This window comes from Condylura cristata, unplaced genomic scaffold, assembly GCF_000260355.1.
Source record: "Condylura cristata isolate star-nosed mole 26May11 unplaced genomic scaffold, ConCri1.0 scaffold00023, whole genome shotgun sequence".
Classification (NCBI taxonomy): domain Eukaryota; kingdom Metazoa; phylum Chordata; class Mammalia; order Eulipotyphla; family Talpidae; genus Condylura; species Condylura cristata.
In genome coordinates, this window is record NW_004567124.1 from 23632076 (window position 1) to 23652497 (window position 20422).

General features: G+C 43.8%; 1 protein-coding gene across 2 annotated transcripts in view; it reads left to right on the forward strand.

Annotated features, from left to right (window-relative positions):
- FRMD5 (FERM domain containing 5) overlaps window positions 1-14215 on the forward strand; it is a 273565-nt gene extending 259350 nt beyond the window's left edge. The window contains exons 9-15 of one of the 2 annotated variants that reach the window (XM_012728768.1): window positions 2086-2149; window positions 2728-2819; window positions 5126-5200; window positions 5749-5817; window positions 6653-6759; window positions 13308-13648; window positions 13828-14215. In XM_012728768.1, the coding sequence (XP_012584222.1) occupies window positions 2086-2149; window positions 2728-2819; window positions 5126-5200; window positions 5749-5817; window positions 6653-6759; window positions 13308-13648; window positions 13828-13875 (796 nt within the window). In that variant the 3' untranslated portion in view covers window positions 13876-14215. Of the gene's footprint in view, window positions 1-2085; window positions 2150-2727; window positions 2820-5125; window positions 5201-5748; window positions 5818-6652; window positions 6760-13307 lie in introns of both variants that reach the window. The other variant, XM_004687853.2, reaches the window with a different exon arrangement.
- The last annotated feature ends 6207 nt before the right edge of the window (window positions 14216-20422 follow it).

Below are 20422 nucleotides of genomic sequence, written 5' to 3' on the forward strand. Positions count from 1 at the left end.
CCAAGTCTGAGCTGGCCAACTCCTCTCATAGGCTTAGGCCAGATCTCTCCTAGCAGAGCTCAGACAGGGAAGGCTTATCCATCTTCACTCCTTTGCCTTCTCCAGAAGAGCTAGTTGAGAACCTGAGGGTGGAGCTGCTTTCTGCTGAGGTGCTGCAGGCCCACATCCTCTTCGGGCCATCCCTGCTGACCCTACGAACATCTTCCCCACCCTTGGTGATCTTGTGAAGAATGACAATATGGTGATGACCCAGAGTGGGGGTGAACCTGCCCCTCTGGCACGCCCAGCCAGGTCCCCATCCTTAGAATAGCAACTCACAAAGCCGTGTGCTATAAGGGCATGACCAGTGAACACCCCAATGTGCCTGTTTGCTAGGCCTTCACAGGTGGGCCTGCTGACTGTGCTCTCTGTGTAAAAGTAGTGATGTTTTGGAGTTTCCTATCCAAAAATATTACTTTGCAAGAAGAAAGAATAAGCAGGACCAAGTCACTGCTCTCCCAGAGGAGGACTAGTTGACTAGACACATCCCTGTTGTCAGATGTTCTCAAGAGGCCCTGGACCAGACCCCAGGCCAACCTCTGATGGGGTAGCTGTCTCATGGAAAGTCTGGTGGGGGCATGTGTAACTAGAAATAAGTAGGCAGCCCTATTATAGGAACCTGTGTTCCCTAATGTATTTGGAAGCCCTGATGCTCATCCAGTTCTCCCAGATGCTTTGCGTGTACTGGCCCCTCACGGCTCACTTGATAACAACTTTAAAATAATAGGTAGAAATCCAGACTTGACTCTTTACTTTCCTAGCTGGCTTGTTGAAGCATAGATGGTCTGCATGCAGATATTATTTACTGGATTCTCTGTGAGAGAGTGATCGATCTGTTGGGAGGGTGTCAGAGGCATGCCTGTGACTTGTGTTAGATCAGAGATGGTAGTCACTTTCATCCTGACCCAGTCATGAATTCTAGGGCTACAGGGAACAAGTGACCTCCCTCTGTTCCCTGGGTTTTGCCCAGCAGTAAATTGAGTGAATGGTTCTCACTATCTTTCTGTTACTTCCTAGGATATTGAGGAAATCTCCCTAGAAATTGCAAAGAGGAAGAAGCCAAGTGGAGGCAGATATGCATGGTCAGACCTCCTGGTGGTCCCAGATGGGTAGAAAAATAAGGACTCTACCCCCAGAGAGGCGGGAGGGACTGCAGCTCCACAGGGCAGCTGTGTCAGGCCACTGAAAGAACAGTCAGGAGTGACCGGTCTCATTTTCTGGCTCTCAGGGACATCCACCTAAGACCCTGGCCATTTTTCCATTTTGTAAATGTAGCCAAGGCTGAGAGCAGTATGCGGAGGTGAGGTCGAAGCCGTGCCATGTACAGTAACCATGTCACTTCTTCTGATTTGTGTCTGTCCGGCGGGTGACGTACCCCAGTATCCTGTTTACCTCTTTTACTGCAGCCATTCACTGGGCTGGTGGCTTCAAGGATTTTTCTACAAAAACCCCTAAGCCCCTTTCCTGGTCAGTACGCTGCATGACTGTTCCATGTAATCTGTTCTCTCTCTTTGGTATGTTTCCCCACCCCCTCCCTGAGATCGTTACATTTGTCTGCATTAAACTGCATTTTCCATCCAGTGGCACAGTCACCTGAAAGACTCAACTCCCTCAGAACCTGGTTGCATTGTTTTTCATTATTTGCTGAACCTTGACCTTTGGCCTCATCAGCTACCTGTGGCATCCCACGTTTGACAGTCCCATCTAGATAATGCACCTGTGTTATGAACCAAATCCTGAAATAGCCCGGGACACTCTGCCTAGACTCACTTTCCATGCAAATGTTTCCCTTTTACAGCCACTGTTGATGAGCCCGAAACCCTCCTATCACCCTATTATTATAGTGTGATTGACCAGAAAACTGGATTGAACTGTTTCAACAACTCTCTAAGGCCACTGCGCTGCTGTCTTGTTTCAGTTCTGATTTTGGCTAAAACTGTCTGTGCCTGGAGCCCCTTCCAGTCAGGGTGGGCTGTGCATCTGCAAGACTTAGCGGTAAACAGGCAACCCGCAGGGAGGTGACAGGTGCTTTCTTTGTGCTTCTAGGAACGAAGTGACCAAGCTGAAATTTGAAGGGAAGACTTTCTATTTATACGTAAGTCAGAAAGAGGTGAGTGCAGCTTCCATCTCTTTGGGGAGAGCTGGGCACTGGGGTGGTTCCTAGTGGCCAAGACGGAGCCATGGTGGCTCAGGTAGAACCAAGACACCTGCCTGCTAAGCCAAGGTCAAGATCAAAATCTGGAGATGGAGGGATGGAGGAGGAGCTAGATGCTGAGCACAGGATTTCCTCATGGACGCTGACTCCAGGGATTCTATGCCTCCAGACAGTGCTAAGTAATATTCTCCTGCTGCCATATGAAAATTTTAAGAGATAATAATAATAAACTTCCAGATGAGAGTACTTCTTTCTGTGGTGAGAGCTTTCTTGGTCAATTTGTGCCAGTTGAGCCTTATTCCGATTAAACCTGCTGGACATGAGCTTATATGCTAAACTGAGCTCTGCCCCAATGGGTCCTGCTGGTTTTCTCTGCAACCAGCCAGCTGCAGGGCAGTAGTCCCTTCCCTGTCTGCGATCTATTCTGAGTTGTGGGGACCTCTTAGCTCAGGCCAGTGTCCTGGTCTGCTTCACCTTTCACATCTCTATCCACACTGAGCTGTCTCCATATGGCATTTTTTTTTTTTTTTTAGGAAAAGAAAATTATTCTCACATATTTTGCTCCAACTCCAGAAGCCTGCAAGCACCTTTGGAAATGTGGAATCGAGAACCAAGCCTTCTACAAGTGAGTGGACACATGTAACAAGGACCCTTTATCAGAGCCAGAGTCATAGAGATCACTACTTCTAGAATAATTAGCAAACTTTGAGGAACTTATAGGAGACATGAGATGATGAGGCTGGGCTTCCTTAGAAAACTCAGACCCGTCTCTGTCTTTCCTGAAGGTCTAACTGTACCCACCCCCCTAAAATCCGGTATGCGTTAGCAATTGTCCAGGAGGTCTGGTTTGTGATACTCTCTGCGCAGGCTCCACTGGTAAGGCCATTCTGGATCTTTTCAGGTTAAGACTGAGCCAGGGAAGCCCATGGGTGCCAGACTTGAATTGAATGAGTCCTGTGAGGCTAGAATACAACAGCTTCATAAAAGAGCAGGCAGAGCCCAGAGAAGCTCCCTAGCCCTGGAGAGTCTCTGGGGTTCACACCCTAGCAGGCAGCCTGGTGCCGAGGTAGAATGGATGCCAGCCTGTGCTAGTGGGTCACTGCCTGGGGTATTACCATGTCCCTGGTCATTACAGTGCCCATTTTGGTCAAGTGCCTGGGATGCTGGGGTAGAGGAGCTGAAGAGAGGTAAGGGCTTATCTGCTACTGATAAGCCAGTTTAGGGCCAAAGGATTCTGTAAAATGCATGAGTCTTTTGCACTGTTTATTTGATTAAGAACATGATTAGAAAACACACTAGGGAGAAAGGAAATGGTCCATCAAGAAAGGGTGGTGGTGCCAAATAAAGCAAGTTTCACTAAGACCCTTGGTCTTATTTTAAAAATAGAATTCCTTGATACATGCTTTAATAAGCTGGATCTGACTCAGGACATCAGATGTGTTTGCAACAGCCAAAAGAAAAAAAAAGGGAAAACCCAGGAAGGAAGAAAAAGTGTGTGTAACATATATTTCATCCCTGATAGGCCAGGACCCTGACTCCTGTAACCTGGGCAGGGAGGGGTCACTACTGTCTGCTATGGGATGCCGGTGGGCCGGTGGCTAGTCTCCTCCCAGTTCCTAGTCACAGCCCCAAAGGCTATTTGACATTGAACTAAATTTAGGTTAACTTGACTTCTAACCTAAATGAGCTGCTTTCTTCTCACTGAGTAGACACTTTTAAGAAACCTTGACATGGTCAAAACTTCCCTCCTGTCCAGGAGGGAAAGCCAAACAAACATATCAGCCCCATTTCTAGGAGCCTTTGTTTTTCCATCTGTGCTATGGGGAGAGAGAATTGTACTTTTGAACCTGTGACAATTTTTCCATTAACAAATCTTCTAATCTAGCTAGACCAGCCAATATTCACACAGCACCCTGGAATCTAAGGTTGTTTTGCAGTTTTCCATTGACTGCTTAGTGTCCTAATTGAGTTGAAAGCCTCTAGCCTGGATCAGATCCCCAGGTACACCAAGTCTCTGGCTACATACTCTGGACTCACTCTGAGCATCTTTCAGCAAGCAGCTCCCTCACTTGTCTGTGGCTTTGAAGCCCCTGTTTTGAAGGGAGCTGTATCAGTCTCAAGAATATGTTCAAGTAAAAGGGCAGTGAGTCCAGCCCTCTGGGTGTCCTGGGCATGTTTGGGCTGAGTTGGGTCTTGCCAGACATCACTCTGGGCAGCTCTGCTCACGCTTCCTCTCTACATGCAAGAAGACCAAAGAGATCAGAGAAGTGCGCATGCAGCACTCCATACCGGTGGTCTATACCCTTGAAAGTAATGTTAATGTTACTTTCTGGGAGAGAGGTAATGTTTCCAAGTTTAAATAAATTAGGGAACTTTTATTAAAACTAAGCTAGTTTATTGTAGGACTTCTCCAAGACTTTAATATGGTAATGTACTTTAAGGACTTTCCAAGAGGCAGGTGGAATAGGAAGGGCAGCCACTACCTCCTCACCCACAATTGCCAATAGGGACATGGATCATCAAATACAGGACTGGCAGGGACTCTAGCTTCATCAGTTTTATAGATAAGACTGGAGCTGAGAGAGGGTAAGATGTATCTAAGGTCTCCCTGCTAATAAGTGGCCTGACTAGATTAGGTGGTGGCATTGTTAGATCCCCAAGGTCATCATCCCTGACACTTCTCAGTTCCTTCCGTGTTCCCTATGAAGCTTTCCTGGGGAGCCCTCACTATCTTAACATGAAAACCGATTTCAGCCAGACTCCCTGGCATTGAACTGGGGAGCACAGCCTGAGGTCCTAAAGAAGAATCACAGCAAAGTGAGCGCTGATAAAAAGCCCCACGCGGGCTTGCGTTTTCCTCAAGTAGCCTTTAGAAAGACCTGGGAACATGTGGCCAAAACCCGTGTGACACTGGACTCTGCCTTGCTGCAGGCTGGAGAAGTCAAGCCAAGTCCGCACGGTGTCCAGCAGCAACTTATTCTTTAAAGGGAGCCGGTTCCGATACAGGTAAATAGTGACAGTAAGTAACCATTATGGTCCTAATTTTTAGACCCTTCTCTATAGAGATGCTCAGGGGTCCTTACCCTTAGGAAAGACATTGGAAACACCCAGAAAAACCTGTGGTTTCCATCCATTTCTCCTGTCTTCTAATCCTTTGATTCTTTTTCCTTCCCTGCAGAATGTTTGTCTGTGGGGTTTAAAATGTGTATCTTCTCCTGCCTCCTTATAACAGCAGCAAAAGGTGAACTACAACAGTGACGCTCTTCATTTCTTTCTGAAGAACCTTTTTTTTTTTTTTCAACATTTTTCGAACATTGGGACAATGAGGAATCATTTCTAAATATTTGAGAATGGAGATACAAAGACTTCAGAAATAGAGAGCTCTCTAAGCTAAGCTGTCAGGACATCTTAGAATCTTTACTCCAGCAAGCAAGCCATCCTCAGTGACCAAAATCCTGGAAGGGGGGTAGGCCAGTGATATCATCCTTGCAGAGAAGCTCAGTCTTAAAACACCATCTCACTTCTTGCCATTCACTTTATTATACTATTTCTAGTGGCCGAGTTGCAAAAGAAGTAATGGAGTCCAGTGCCAAGATCAAACGAGAGCCACCGGAAATACACAGGTAAATAGCCGGGGGCTTCCCCCCAAATCAGGCCCATCTCAGATCCCAGAATCTCAAGAGTCAGCAGTGGGAGTGGTACAAATATTCTGCCCACAGTGGTCCCCAAATGTGGGAGAAAGGACAGGAAGGAAGGTAAGGAGAGTTGTCTTGGCTAGTAGTGTGGGCAAACATAGCCAATTCTGGTACCTCTAGCCTTGATGAGAAGTGATGCAGACAGTGTGAGCACCAGGAGCCTCCTTCCTGGGTAGTTAATTCTGTTCTATTCTCCCACATCATGAAATTGGTCATAGAAAATGGGAGGGCACATTCAAGCAGCAATATTCCATTGGTTCTGGAGTGACAGCCCTGTCACTCTGGGCCTACAGTAGTTTCAGGACCCATGCTTCCTGTATAACTGTAAGTCAGGCTTTGCAGAAGCCCATCTTTTAGAAACTGGTAACACTCAGAATACAAGTGGCCCAGAGGACAAGGCCTGAGCATGCTGCACCTGCCATCTGGGGATGGCGCATCATTGCAGCCCCTGCGGCAGCAGCCTGCTGGAAGAACAGGGGCCTATTATTATCATTTCAGGCACATCTTCATGAGTACTGCTCATCTTGAAGCCCTACTTGCTGATAATTCTGCCCCCTAAACCATTGCCACACTAATAAAACATTCAGGTGGGTTTGAAATACAAAGTGAAAGAGTTTGTAGCTGTGTCTAACGGCAAGAAGCAACTATAAATATCTACAAGCAAAATACAGCAGGCAATTCTACTGGTCACTCCTCACCTTTAAGTCTCAACTACTGTACCTGTGCACTGAATTGACATGGCCCTCCTCTTCTTTAATCTCAGAGCAGGGATGGTTCCCAGCCGCAGCTGTCCCTCCATAACCCATGGCCCAAGGCTTAGCAGTGTCCCCAGGACGCGGAGAAGAGCCGTTCACATCTCAATAATGGAAGGTGAGTATAAGCTCTGGAGATGACCACAGGGTTGCTCCAAGCTGTGGCTTGAGCTAAAGCCTCTTCAGGGGTCATAAGTAGATTTCATGCAAGCAAATTTGCTTTATGAAAGACAGTCTTCCCCAGAGGTAAGGAGGTTTTACTCTTGGTGGGAACACTAGCTGGATGTCAGATAAAGGGGAGCCCCCACCCAGCACCACCTAGCTGTAGTGCAAGGGATTATAGACTTGAAGAGTATTGGGATAAACCCTGGGGAGACTGTATATTTAGGACCTACATGGTTCTGTGCACTTCTGAAACTGTGTTTCATCAAAGGCATTTTCTTTGTTTACCAGCTCTGAAAACAAGCTTACATGAGCAGGTGACTTGAGGCAGTTAACCAAGAAATTAAAATTTTGGTTCTGAAGCATTCCACTAGCTTCTACTTCAGTTGCAGGGAGCTGTCCTCTAGCTATCTGAATTCCCTACCATCGTCTCAGGAAATCCAGTGTGCCCATCTCTTGCTACATTTCCTTCCTTTGGGAAGAGGCGGAAATGGGAGGAGAGACAAAGTCTACATCTTCAGTAAACTGAAGTACCCCAGCCACCAAGGCCAACACCTCTCCACCCCCTGGGTAATTATTACTATTAGGAGACACCCTTGGTATTAACAGTCCCTTCTAGCTGTTGTCACTGACACAGCTTGCCCCACAAGCTAGATACAGGTTGAGTGCTTTCATCCCCAGATGGTGTTTTTTGTAGAATTTCAGCTTTCAAGGAGCAGGAAATAGAATTACTTCAAACTTGTCTTGGAAATGAAAGCATCTTTGCCCTTTCTATAGGAATGCTGCTAGTTAAGGAAGAATCACTCACGTTAGGAAGGATGTCATTACTCTGCTGTGCTCTTGGAGGATTCAGATTTGTGTTTAGAACTTCCTGATGTGGTGGTCTGGGTCTAATCCTTTGCATCACCGTGAGTACAGTATAGAACCACAAAGAGTCTTAGGGTTGAGAACCCTGGCTGGGCAGCTACCATCAATTATTTGTCTTAGCTCTTCCATTGGTGAAACAAGAACATCTTCCTTACCTCCTCCCTGGGTTGTGAGGAAGTGGTTATATACAGGACTACCTGAAAGGGATAAAGGCATTTCCTAGGCAGGCTTCAAGCACAGTGCAAAGATCCTTGCCAGGAAGTCAATGATTCGGTAGAGCTCCACCACATGTTTCCTAGGGCAGGTTGCCCACACTGTGCAGTATGGAGGGCCTTGACAATGACAAGTATAACCGCTGCACCAGGTATGGAATTACAGCTGTCTGACCATCATCAGACGGCCTCCCATCTGTCCTGTGCCAGTCTGTCCTCCTGTGCTAGTCATGCTGGACTGTGCTAGCATTAGGCTCTTCCTTTGGGATGTTTACCTCAGGAAAGTGGAACAAATTTCTTCTCTCTCAAGGGAACTTTTCCTCCTCTCTGTGACCTTTCACCCCCATCCAGCCTGAGGCTAAGGCCATCAGGTTCATCCCAAGGATCCTGAAGAAAGTCAGGTTGACTGTCCTCCCAGAGATAGGCCATCCCTGAGGGAAGCCAGCACTAATGTATGTATAAAATGAGAGGAACCACATCCCCCCGAAGTATGCTGAGACAAAAGACTGAGGCTGTCTAAATGCCAACATAGTTTATTTAGAACAGCTGCCAAGCAGGGTTAGCAGATTCAGAGGCTGTTTTCATGCTCCCTCTGGATAAGCTATGAGGCTCTAGCTGAGCCTTCCACCTCCCAGAATATACCATCTCCTATTGCAGCAGCTTCAAAGCTTATCAAAGTCCAAAATAGTCACCCATGTTTGCAAATGCCAGGGAAGGGTGCAGTGAGGAGGGGCTACTAAGAAAAGTTTTGGAGGACAGCTTCCCAAACCTCAGTCCACAGAATGTCACACTTACCAGGTCAGGCCACAGTCAGGCGCTGTTCCTCAGGCCAACCTGTTCTTCACACCTAGAGCCCAGGCCACTTACAGATAAGCACAACCTTCACCCTAGCCACAGCCAGGACCCACTAAGGCTGGCGTGGGAGAGGATCGGCTAAAGCTAAGAACTGCCGCAGGAGAGCAGGAGGAGGCAGATGGACGTCTGGTTTGGATGCAGATAAAATAAGACTTTAGCAGTTAGTGGCTAAATCAGTACAGGGATTACAACACTCGGGAATGTATAAAGAATGGATTATTTTTCAGGAAGCAGATTTCCTCTGTAAAGGGCGGTTTGTCTTTAAAGCTCCTGACAAACAAGGCTGACCTTGACTGTCTGCCCCATCCAAGGCAGGGCTGAGGGCAATGTGGTGAAAATCCCAGAAGGACAGACACCAAACTCCCACCAAGTTACACTTATTTGGTTTGTGTTCCATGAGGTTGTCTTTCCATACTCCATGCAGCCTATAATATCACAGAAATCACTTGACTTTTCCGGAGAAAAATCTTTGTTTGCTATCTCCAAAAACAGGTAAACTGCAAAAACATTAATGTAACATTATGGTTTGAGTAAACTATGTAACCCCAAGGAACTGTGACCCTTAAAAACAGTGGCTGTGTTGATTGGTCTGGCCCTCTGCTCTCAGGGGTGCCAGGAGTACTTGTCATTAGCACTAGCCTGACCCAGAGTGGATACTTAGGTATGTCTGCGCCTTTCACTCTTTGGGGCACTTCTGCAAAGGGCTCCCACCTCCAGCCCCACAGCCTCTTCCTCACAGACACCCAGCCCCGAAGGCCAACGTATCTGTAGCTGCACATCCTGGTTTTGCAGGGGCAATCCTGATCCCCCTGCCCTTAGTCCTTCAGTCTCTGAAAGATCCAGGGCCCTTATATGGGCCTCAGGACAACAGCCACCGGCTTCAGAGCATTACTTTTTATGGCTGAGTACTTCAGACTGAATCCAGTTCCCTGATAACACTGGCCTCTCAGAGCCGCTCTTCCCAACAGCTCAGCCTGTTTTGTAGCAGCGCCGGCCACTCTCCCACCTGGGAGGCACTGCAGAGGGGCTGCCATGCATGACGGTAGCAAAAATCCTTTGGCCTTGGTTGGTTTTCCATCTTTTTCCTCTGTCTCCTCCCTGCCTGACTGGTTTCCACCGAAGAAGTATCTGCCTTTCCTGGGCCACCATGGGGAAGAGTCTGATTAAGATTCACACCAGAGTCCGCGTGCAGCTCCGGTTTACTAACCACTGCCTTCGGCCCCTGAGCGTGCGCATCCTGAGGATGGGGCCCCGGCTCCGGGGTAGGCTCCTGACCGCTGTGCCCACGGGCCCCCTGACAGCCACCTCTGGGCAAGGCAATCAGCTGGAGCACCTCCAAGGTAAAAAAGACACTAATTTGCTGTGCCACTTGCCCAGGCCCCATCCACAGCACCCACCTCTCCATAACATCTTTGACGGAAGAGTGAGGTGGGTGGTGGTAGTGAAACCTCAACTTCTATACGGGACTAACCTGCTGTGGGAATAATCTTACAGTGAGGCCTCCTGTTGAGCAAAAGAGTAACATTTACTGAGTAATTTTGGCAGACTTCCTATGCTTAGAAATGGACACGTTCATTATCTTGTTTACTGAGCCCACCAAAAACTTACGCTTATATGTTTCTTCTTCTAACTAGCTCTCTCTCTGATGTCAAAGCCTTTGCCTTCTTCAGAAAGCTTAGGGCTTAATTGTAGGGCAAGTCGTGCTCATGATGAAGAGGCTTCTGGCAACTAAGCTGGTCACAATGTGGAAGATCAAGTGGTCAATTGTCCTTGTAAGGGGATAGTCCCTTGAAATGCTCTGAATTTCACAAGTTTCTTGGGTAAACAGAACCTAAATATGAAACAGGGGCAGGCAATTGTTTTAATTCCTTCTGTTATTCCACTGCCCAGAATCAAACTATGATCAATACCATTATTAAGCAGAAAGAGGCTTAAATTCTGCCCCGGGCTTTGCCATTACCAACCCAACTCTATGACTTTAGGTAAGTCCCCTAACCTCTCACTCTCACTACTTCATGGGGTCACTAAAAGATAAATTTGTAATTTTTTTTTTTTTTTTTTTAGCATTTTCACTTTAAGATCTTACCTTAGGAAGAGACAAAATACAACTAGGATCCTGAGCTTCTGAAAGCAGAGGTGGAGAACAAATATACTCACGCTGAGGTGATGGGTCTAAGCAGCTAGCAGGGTGTGGCCATCGCCAAACACACAACCCCTCACATCCCATTTTTTAGCCCAGAGTCCAGGGTTCATTCCACTGGAGAATTTCCAAGCTGGGCAGACAAGTGGCCTGGATGCAAATGACCACATCACAAGTAAGCCAAGGAAGATGCAACACACTGACTTTTTAGCGCTCTTTAAAACGCTCTTTAAAAAGAACTTTGTGTTTCTGTAGCTAGCCCTGAACCAGGGTCAGTCCAGAGCAAGAGCCAGAAAGCAGGCCTCCCAGTCACAGGTCACACATAGGCCACCCACGCAGAGAAAGATAGTCTAGTGCCTCCATGATGGGCAGGGAAACAAGGAGCTGTTTCTCCGGGAGCACTCTGATATGGGCACACTTGGTGTGATCAGCCCATGTCCTCTTTATTCCTACCAGATCTTGAGCCCTGGAAAGAGAAATCTTCCATCTGAAAGTAAAAAATGGGTAGTCTTAGGGTCCAGAAGACCCTTTCTAACATACAAAAGAATTTCCCCACTAGTCCAGTAAGATCTTCTCAGAGACAAAGAACCCTTGTGTTCTGGAGGGTCTAAAAATAGGAGTGCTGTCAGCCTAACCTAAAGTAAAGAGGGAGAGAACTGGCCAGAGAGCACTTAGGAAGAGCAGCTCGGGGTTTCTAATCTCACAAGGTCAGGACAACCAGGACTAGAGGTTGAAGAGACCAACAGCAATTGCAAAAGTCCAAAAGGGAACTTCTCTAAAGTCTACAAGTCACTGCTGGGTTGTTACAAGGAAAGCAATTCTGGGATCAGTATTTGGTAAAGCCTAGTTAGGCAAAACCATGTCAGGCTCCCCATTCCTGCTCCTCAGCCCAAGAGATAAACGAGCGCCTTGGCCTGTGACCTAGTCAGTCTGTGATTCAGACTCTTTCAAATTGCAGTTAAACCTGTTCCTTGAGCCAGAAGTTAGACTAATAAACCAGGCTAAAACCACGAGAAAAAAGAAAACAGCCACCAACCATGGCCATTCTGATTTCTGCTGCCGCTTCTGTCTTATTTTTCTTTCCCCAGATAATGTGTAGCTTGACGCAGTATTTCTATCTATTGCAAAATGATCACACTAAGTCTAGTTACTATCAGTTACCTCATACAGATACAATTTTAATCATGAGAACTTTAAGGTGTACTCTTAGGAATTCCAAATATACATCATAGTATTCACTATGCCATACATTAAATTCGCGTACCTTACATAACTGGAAGGTTGTACCTCTAGACTGCCTTGATCCATTCTGCCCAGAGTAGTGCACCAGTTTACTGTGTCCAAGAACTTTTCTCCACATCCATGCCAACACTTGCTATTTCTTTTTTTTTATACTAACCATCTAACTGATGAACTACTTACTGTCTGGGTGTGATTTTCATTTACCCACTTACCTTTAGTGATGTTGAGGGTCTGTCTGTGTCTTCTTTGGAAGAATGTCTATTGAGATCTTCTGCCTATTTTTAAACTAAACTTTTTTGCTATCGAATATAAGAATTCTTTACATATTATACGTATTAGTCACTCATCCGATATGTGACTTGCAAATATTTTCTCCCATTCACTAGAGGTTGTCTATTTCGTTTGTTAGTTTCCTTTATTGTGGTGATGCTTTTTAGTTTAATGTAATACCACTGTTTATGCTTCTATTGTTTTTGCTTTTGGAGCCAGGACCAAAATTTCACTGCCAAGAGATGTCAACATTTTCTTCTTGGAGTGCTATTGTTTTTGGTGTTTTTATTCATCTTCAATCCATTTTAATTTTTGTATGTGGTTTATGATAGCGATCCAATTTCATTCTTCTATAATGTCTAAGTTTTCCAACACCACTTACTGAAGAGATCGTAGATTCTCGCCTCCTTTGTCTATAAGTTAACTGACCATATATATCTAGGTTTACCTCTAGGTGCTTTTCATTGAATTATGTGCCTGATTACACCAAATGACATACTGTTCTGAACACTATATAGATTTGTTGAAATCAAGAAAGCATGATGTTTTCAGCTTTGCTGTTCCTTCTTAAGATTGCTTCATGACTCCACACAACTTTTAGTGAAAAATACAATTGCAATGTTGACAGGAAGGTCTCTGAATCTGTAGGCTGCATGAAAACTAAGTCTTCAATCCATGAGCACAGTTTCTTTCAATTTGTGTTATCACTTTCATCCATCAATATCTTAAAAGTGCTCAGGCCTTTTCCCTTCTTAATAGTCTCCTGTGCTATTCTCGAGCTATCAAAACAGAGTGCAGCAGCCACTGCTGTTGATTCCTCAAGATCGCAGTGACCAAATAAAACAGGGTTGTCTCCACAAGACAGCAAAGTGTGTAGGGGACACAGAAAGCCTCTTCATGTTCCTCTTGTCTTTCTAGGCCTAGAGTCCCTTCGGGACAGTGCCCACTCCACCCCCGTGCGTTCCTCCTCCCACGGGGACACCTTCCTGCCTCACGTGAGGAGCAGTCGGGCAGACAGCAATGAGCGAGTCGCTGTGATTGCGGATGAGGCCTACAGCCCAGCAGACAGCGTGCTACCTACCCCTGTGGCTGAGCACAGCCTGGAGCTGATGCTGCTCTCCCGGCAGATCAATGGAGCCACCTGCAGCATCGAGGAGGAGAAGGAATCTGAGGCCAGCACCCCAACTGCTGCAGATGTGGAGGCCCTTGGGGGAGAGCTGAGGGCCCTGTGTCAGGGGCACGGCGGGCCGGAGGAACAGGTGAATAAGTTTGTTTTAAGTGTCCTCCGTTTGCTCCTTGTGACCATGGGACTCCTCTTTGTTTTGCTCCTCCTCCTGATCATCCTTACTGAGTCTGACCTTGACATTGCCTTTTTCCGAGATATCCGCCAGACCCCCGAGTTTGAACAATTCCACTATCAATACTTTTGTCCCCTCAGGCGATGGTTTGCCTGCAAAATCCGCTCAGTGGTGAGCCTGCTCATTGACACCTGAGAAGGCATGACTCCTCCCAATAACTAGCCAGGTGGACCAAGGAGCCCGGCTACCCAGTCCCAGCAATGGGACCCATCGCGGAACCATCGGCACATGTACCAAGTCCTCCTCTCATGACTCAAAGTCCACAGCCTAGGAGGGTCATTTCCCAGAAGAGGAAAGGGATAGTATCATTCCCTGTCTAAACAAACTGGGAAAAATCATTTCTTTCAAGAAAGGCTCGGCAACTCTGTCATCCTTCCAATTTGCAGGATAATTTTTGCTTTTGAATTTTGATTTTTCATAGGTGTGTATTATTTTGAAAGTACCAAATAAAAATTTATTTTACTATTACCAATTGCAGTTGTGTCACCTAGCAGATGTGACACCTTGAAGACTAGAGCCTGCTGTCTCTATTGTGCAGAGCTTTCCCTACTGGGCTCCAGTAGACTCAGCACTGCAGCCTCAGTGGGTCAGGTCAGGGGTCTGGACAATGGGGATGGTCTAGGTTTTCTCGCCAGACAGAGCTTTTCAAAAGGTAACCATCCATGTAGAATAATTAAATGGAAAGTTGCTTCTTATGACGGTCTGAGTTGGATTTTCTTTTCCTTCCCCCCTTCGCCCCCTGCCCCAATCTGAGCAGAGTGGGAATCTGAAGGGATCACCGCTACAGCAGCAGCAGCAGGGGTGGGGTAAGTCTGTTCCCTTAGAATAGATCCTAGTGGGCAGCACCATGAGTTTTGTATAATGACCTTAGACTTACGTGGTTTTTTTTTTTCCCCCTGAGAACCTCAAGACTTATAGTGCTCCAGAAGCTTTAGATGAATTCAGTGGTGCAGCACTTAGTTAGGACTGTCAGAAATGCTAGACAAAGTGGAGTTAACAAAGACCAGAGATACGGTACCTGAAAGACTTAACAGTCCGAGAACGGTACTTACTTTGCAAACAACTCCCCCCAAAAAAGACAATTTCAATTTATATTTTAACAATATTTTCTTATCAATTCATATTTTGTTTTTACTTTATGGATTAAGAAAATAGAGCCTGATGAACTAAACGATGCAAGAAAGAAACTGATCCTGAGAATGAAAAGCTTCAGAAAATAGAATTCCAAGATCAACAAACAGCCTTGGAAGGGACCAGAAAAAGGATCTTTAAATAGGATTTCTAAGAGATGCCTACAAAAGAAGGTGAACGTGGCAGAGACCAACACTTAGACGTAGACATACTGCCCCCTAGGGTTCCTCTGCATCAGGACAATAAAAGCTGTAGGAACATACTTGCCACCTCTGCAGAGGGAAGCCTTGGAAGCGCACAGGACAGCATGTGAAGGGTGAGTGTGGGGTCTGAGGCCCAAGTTCTGCAAGTCTTACAACCAGTCACACATAGTAGCTCATTTTCATCTCAGGGAGAGATTGCTGAGTCATCAGAGATGTAAGACTTCCATAAAAACTGTCAGTGGATGTATTCCTGGGAACCACACCATTAGTGGAGCAGCCACTGACACCTATGATGCAGGGCAGCCCCCAGTGCAGAGCAGTGAGTCACTTGCAGGTTTCTCTCCCCAGCTTGTCCCCTAGATGCAGAACTATACCAATGTTTAGAACATAGCAACTGAAATAAATGGGTTGGGGGGGTAGGTGGTTAGAATGGGGAGTGTGGCATAATTTCAAATGCACTTCATCTAGACTAGGGGTCAACAAACTTCTCTGAAGTGCCAGATCATAAATATCTTCATTTTATGGGCCATACTCTATGGCAACGACTCAACTCTGTCATCCTAACACAAACACAGCGATAGGAAATAGTTTGGCTATGTTCCAATAAAACCATAAAAAAGCGAGCTGAATTTGGTCCAGTGGTCATAATTTGCCAAACCCCATCCAGTCAATGTAACTGCCCCCATTCCTGACATGGGTTGAATATCTAGGACCACTTCCCAGTGGAGGTACTGGGGTTACTTGTTTGAAGGTGCTCAACCAACCAACCAGCAAAAAGCTGTCTAACGCCAAGAGGAGCAAGATCAAGGACCACATACTAAAAACATGGCCAGAATCTAAGAATGGAAAAGGGTCTATCTGATCATTTCCATACCAGCAATTTGGGCAGAACTACAAACATCTCCTTACCACAGGATGAGACAAACTGAGGGAGCCCCAGGAAGATTAGGGGTCACGCTGAACCAACTAGTCACTGCCACTTGTCATTTCTACAAGAAAGACTTTAATTTAGCACAGGACTGCAATGAAAGGTACTCTTTAGAGATAAAAAGCCTGTCAGGAAATAGAGGGCTGGTTTTAACCAGGATATATACTCTTATGCAACACAGCAGATTACCTTTTAGTGTAGTGTTCCTACCTCAGTCTGTAGAGTATGGTGTTTCTATGCAGTAAGTGATTGCCTCGACTCTGACCTTTCATAGTCACATTAAGGAAAGATGCACTGTTCCATTTCTCATGAATTGTGTCTAGAGTCTTAAGAGTACAATAGTTCATACCACTCCTAACAGCTGGATTTTGCTCTCTGAATAGAAACTTTCAGTTGTTTTCTTGCAGGGCTTATCCCAGAAAATACAATTTCCTCCAATTTCCTTTTCAGATAGTTCCAGAATAACAAACCTCCTTTGTTGGTGACCAATCTTTTTTGGTATCTGTCCATCATTAAAAATTGTTAACATTTTTAACCTGGTTTTGCTGTGTTACACTGTTGTCTCCCATTTTCTCTTAGAGCTCATTATAGAAAAAGCAATGATTTACAGTTTCATCTATCAGAGGAATAGTGTACTGCATCTTTAAGCAGTAGAGGGTAAACTACCTGCAAATGTGAATTTTCTTAGTTTCATTTAAAAATACATAGTTGTTAACCTTTCGTGTGCCAAAAATTCTAAGTTACATTTTCTTTCAAAGCAATGTACCTTTTTCTACATATGCAGTATGTAGTTAGCATAAAATCATTGGTGCCATGAAAATTATTTTTGAACTTAAATAAATATTTAAATATCATAGAAGAGTGGACTCTTTCTTGACTTATACTTTGTCTCACTTTTTCTTCAAATTACTAACACATAGATAAAAGAATACCAGTGAGATTTACATGACCACCCTTCCTTAGAATCATTTGAAATACCACTAGAAACTCAGCTGTAAAGGTAAAATAATTTTAGAGATGAATTGGGCCTCATTCTCCTGCTGAGAAAAACCAAGAAGTCCTTACATCCCAAAGTAAAACAGAGGTGGCCCAGTTTCTAGTGCTTCTCCTCAAGCCAGAAAGATGAGAACAGAAGAAACTTCCTATGAAGAATGACATCACTATAGTAATAAGCCTCCTTATTTACAACATACATTCCTATAATACTATTTTATCTGATTTTGTAGCCATCACTGTGGTAATGTTCTTCTAAATTCTATGAGGATAAAAGATGAAACCAAGGGCACGGTCCACCATGCTAGCTTATCTAACTGTTCCAAGTCTTCCTGCTACCCAATCCTACTTCTGCTGGCACATCACTTTCCAAAAGTTTCAGGTTAAATCACTCATTTCCGAAGACTCAGGTTCCCATTACCTATAAGATAACATCCAGTGCTCGTTTCCCAGTGGAGTTCAGTGGTTTATTTTTTTACTTACAGTACCACTGGTTTACCTTGTTACTGGCATGTTGGATGTACAGTATTTTCCCCCTTAGGTATAGTTCCCATAGTGCAGCCACCACAGAAAGGCCTGTACTCCTCCACTGAGGATGCTCTCCCCTCCTTCAGTGGCTTTTTTTTTTATGACCACTGGGTATAACTGGCTTTTCATACCCCTAGAGATTTAGAGCAGACATGCCTCTTCAGAGTTCCTAAAGTCACACCTGTGCACAAAACCTTTTAAGGATTTTAACAACCATTTCCTGCTTAGGGTTCCTCAACCATAACCAAGCCCTTCTGCACCTGAGCACAACTTCTATTTTTAGCTCACAAACTGGATTCCTTCAATGCCCTAAAACTTGCTGATAAGAGTAAATGATGCATTTAAAACATTTCCTTTTGCACAACTATTTTAGGAAAAGATACCTTTTAGTTTACTCTTTATTCTGAGTAACTGTGCCAAATATTATCTTTCTCACACAATTCTACCTTTTTATCTAAAGATCCTAATGAATCAATAAAGTCAATGCCATCTTGGAGCTGAAACTCATTACTGCCATCAATGCCATACCAAAAAGGAAAATGCAAAATACTCCAAAAAGCATTAAGTCAAAAGGGACATTCTAATAAGCAGGACAATCTAATAAGCAGGACATCTAAGTTTTTGGAATCTGGAATTAAAAGGAATAGTCACCTCAAGTGTCATGTAGAAAGCACATGTATTTGCTCCTCCCAATGTACTTGTACCATGTAGTAGCTGCATAAGATTCAAATCTTTTAATCATTTTACAAAAGTATCAGGTTATATCACTCATTTTCTGGAGAACTGCCGCCTTTGCAAAGCCTTCTCTTTGTGGAAAGTAAACAAAAGCCAAAATAATAAAATAGGGCCTAATCAATTTCTTATTATCTGTGGTTATTTCTTTGTATCAAGTTGCTGTACACCTAAAATAAGAATCATCTCCTTCCTCAGAGTCACAGAAGAAAATACTAAATGTCTCAAAGAAAGTAAGTGGAATTCAGAGCTTACATGATCAAGAAAAGTCATACAGAGGCCAATTTACAAAAAAGGTTTACCCCAAAAGGGAGAAAGCAAACATAATACACACATGGGAAGAATACCTTTCAAAACAAATTACAGTTTTAGAATGTCCTAAGGGAAACCATTTTCGTTTATGTACTTTCTAGATTTTTAAGAATTACTCCATTATAAAGCTTACCATCATGAGAAACAAGTCCCCACTCACTCTGTCCTCCTCTCTTGCATTGTCTTAACAAGATAGAACTCTATTACATGGGACAGGATGAAAACAACAGTTTACAAAGCTGTAATGACAAAAGAAATCACAAAAGTGTGAAACATCAAAAATTTGATAACATTTATTGCGGAAGCCAGAAAATTACCATCAAGTTTTCAAAGCTTAAATAATGGTATTAATTTATGAGTTGTCAGCATCTTTAGAAAAAATTTTTCCATACAGCTGGCCATTCCAGAACCTGCAAAATTAAGTGGCATAGAAAAGAGAAAGTAGCTTAAAAGCTACTTTACTATTTCCAGGATAGCTTAACTACAACCCAATTTAGGATTAGTTTCAGTTTCATAAATTAGTATTCCTGTGTCACAGCACCAAGAAAAGAGAATTTCTAGTCCTTATAAATATCTACAATCTATTAATAGAGACTCAAAACACTTAGATTTCAATCAAAAAAAGAAATTACTAATAAAAATTATTCAAGGAAATTATACATGTCACTTTATTTCTGTAATAAACAATTATGAAAAGATAATATTTCCTCTTAGAATTCAAATATACTACACCAAAGTTATTTATGATAGTCTTTTAATAGTACTTTGGCAGTGAAGAACAATGGCAGAAGTTTAATATGTAATGTCACAAAGTACTTTTACTCACTGATTTAGTAGCACCCCTTCCAACAAACTCAAACAGTTGTAACTTCTGAAAATATTTTTATGAAGAAATGCCAAAAGTATCACTGTGAGTATTGCATAATATCGCCTCGGGATATGAACAGGAATGAAGATAATAACATAACAAATGATTGAATCTTCTGTGGAGTTTAAATACAAGAAGCAGGGCTGTCCAGGACCTTCTAAGGCAATTCATTCACTTCTTTAACCATGACCCGCAGTAACACAGAAACACATTTCACATCAGAATGTACACACACACATACACCGATATATTTGTGTATATTAAGATTCACAAAATAATACTTGCTGTAATGTTTTGTATTTCTCTACCTTTTATTTTTTTAAAACAGTCATGGTCACTAAAAAATGCCTTCATGTAAACAGCTACAGCCCAAAACCTGGAAAACACTGATCTAAGGGCAATCTCATATGGGGCTGTCGGGGTCAGAAAGAGCCAAAAATATGCCTAGGATCCCTTTGCTGTGCCACAGGCACAAGCCTGGAACCTCTAGGAAAGGAAGGGAAAGGGTTGGCACAAAGATCCAGGTCCTGCATCAGTGAACCATAGCTCCTCAGCAAGTTTTTTAGGGATTTCACAAAAGATTTAATTTAAAAGCAGAGGAGGAAAAGGGGGTTTTGGTTAAGAAAATAAAGGTTTCAAAATCACTATGTTAGATGACCTTTTAGTACTTTTCAGACCCTTTCCAGTATGTGAATTTAGAAAATATATCTAAACTATAAAATAAACCACAAATCTATTTATGACTATAAATTCAAAACTTACCATTAGATCACACAATCTTTTAACTGCTAAATCCAAGCTTTATAAATTACAATGCCAGAATTTCTCAACATACTGCCTAATTAAAAGTGAGAAAGGCATATAGCCTCCCCTCATATTCTCTCCCCATGCAGTAGAACACTCAGACCTCTAACTTACTAAAGGTTGTTACTGATAAAGCAGTTTTACGTATTTACTAAGTAGAACATGTTACCAAGTGA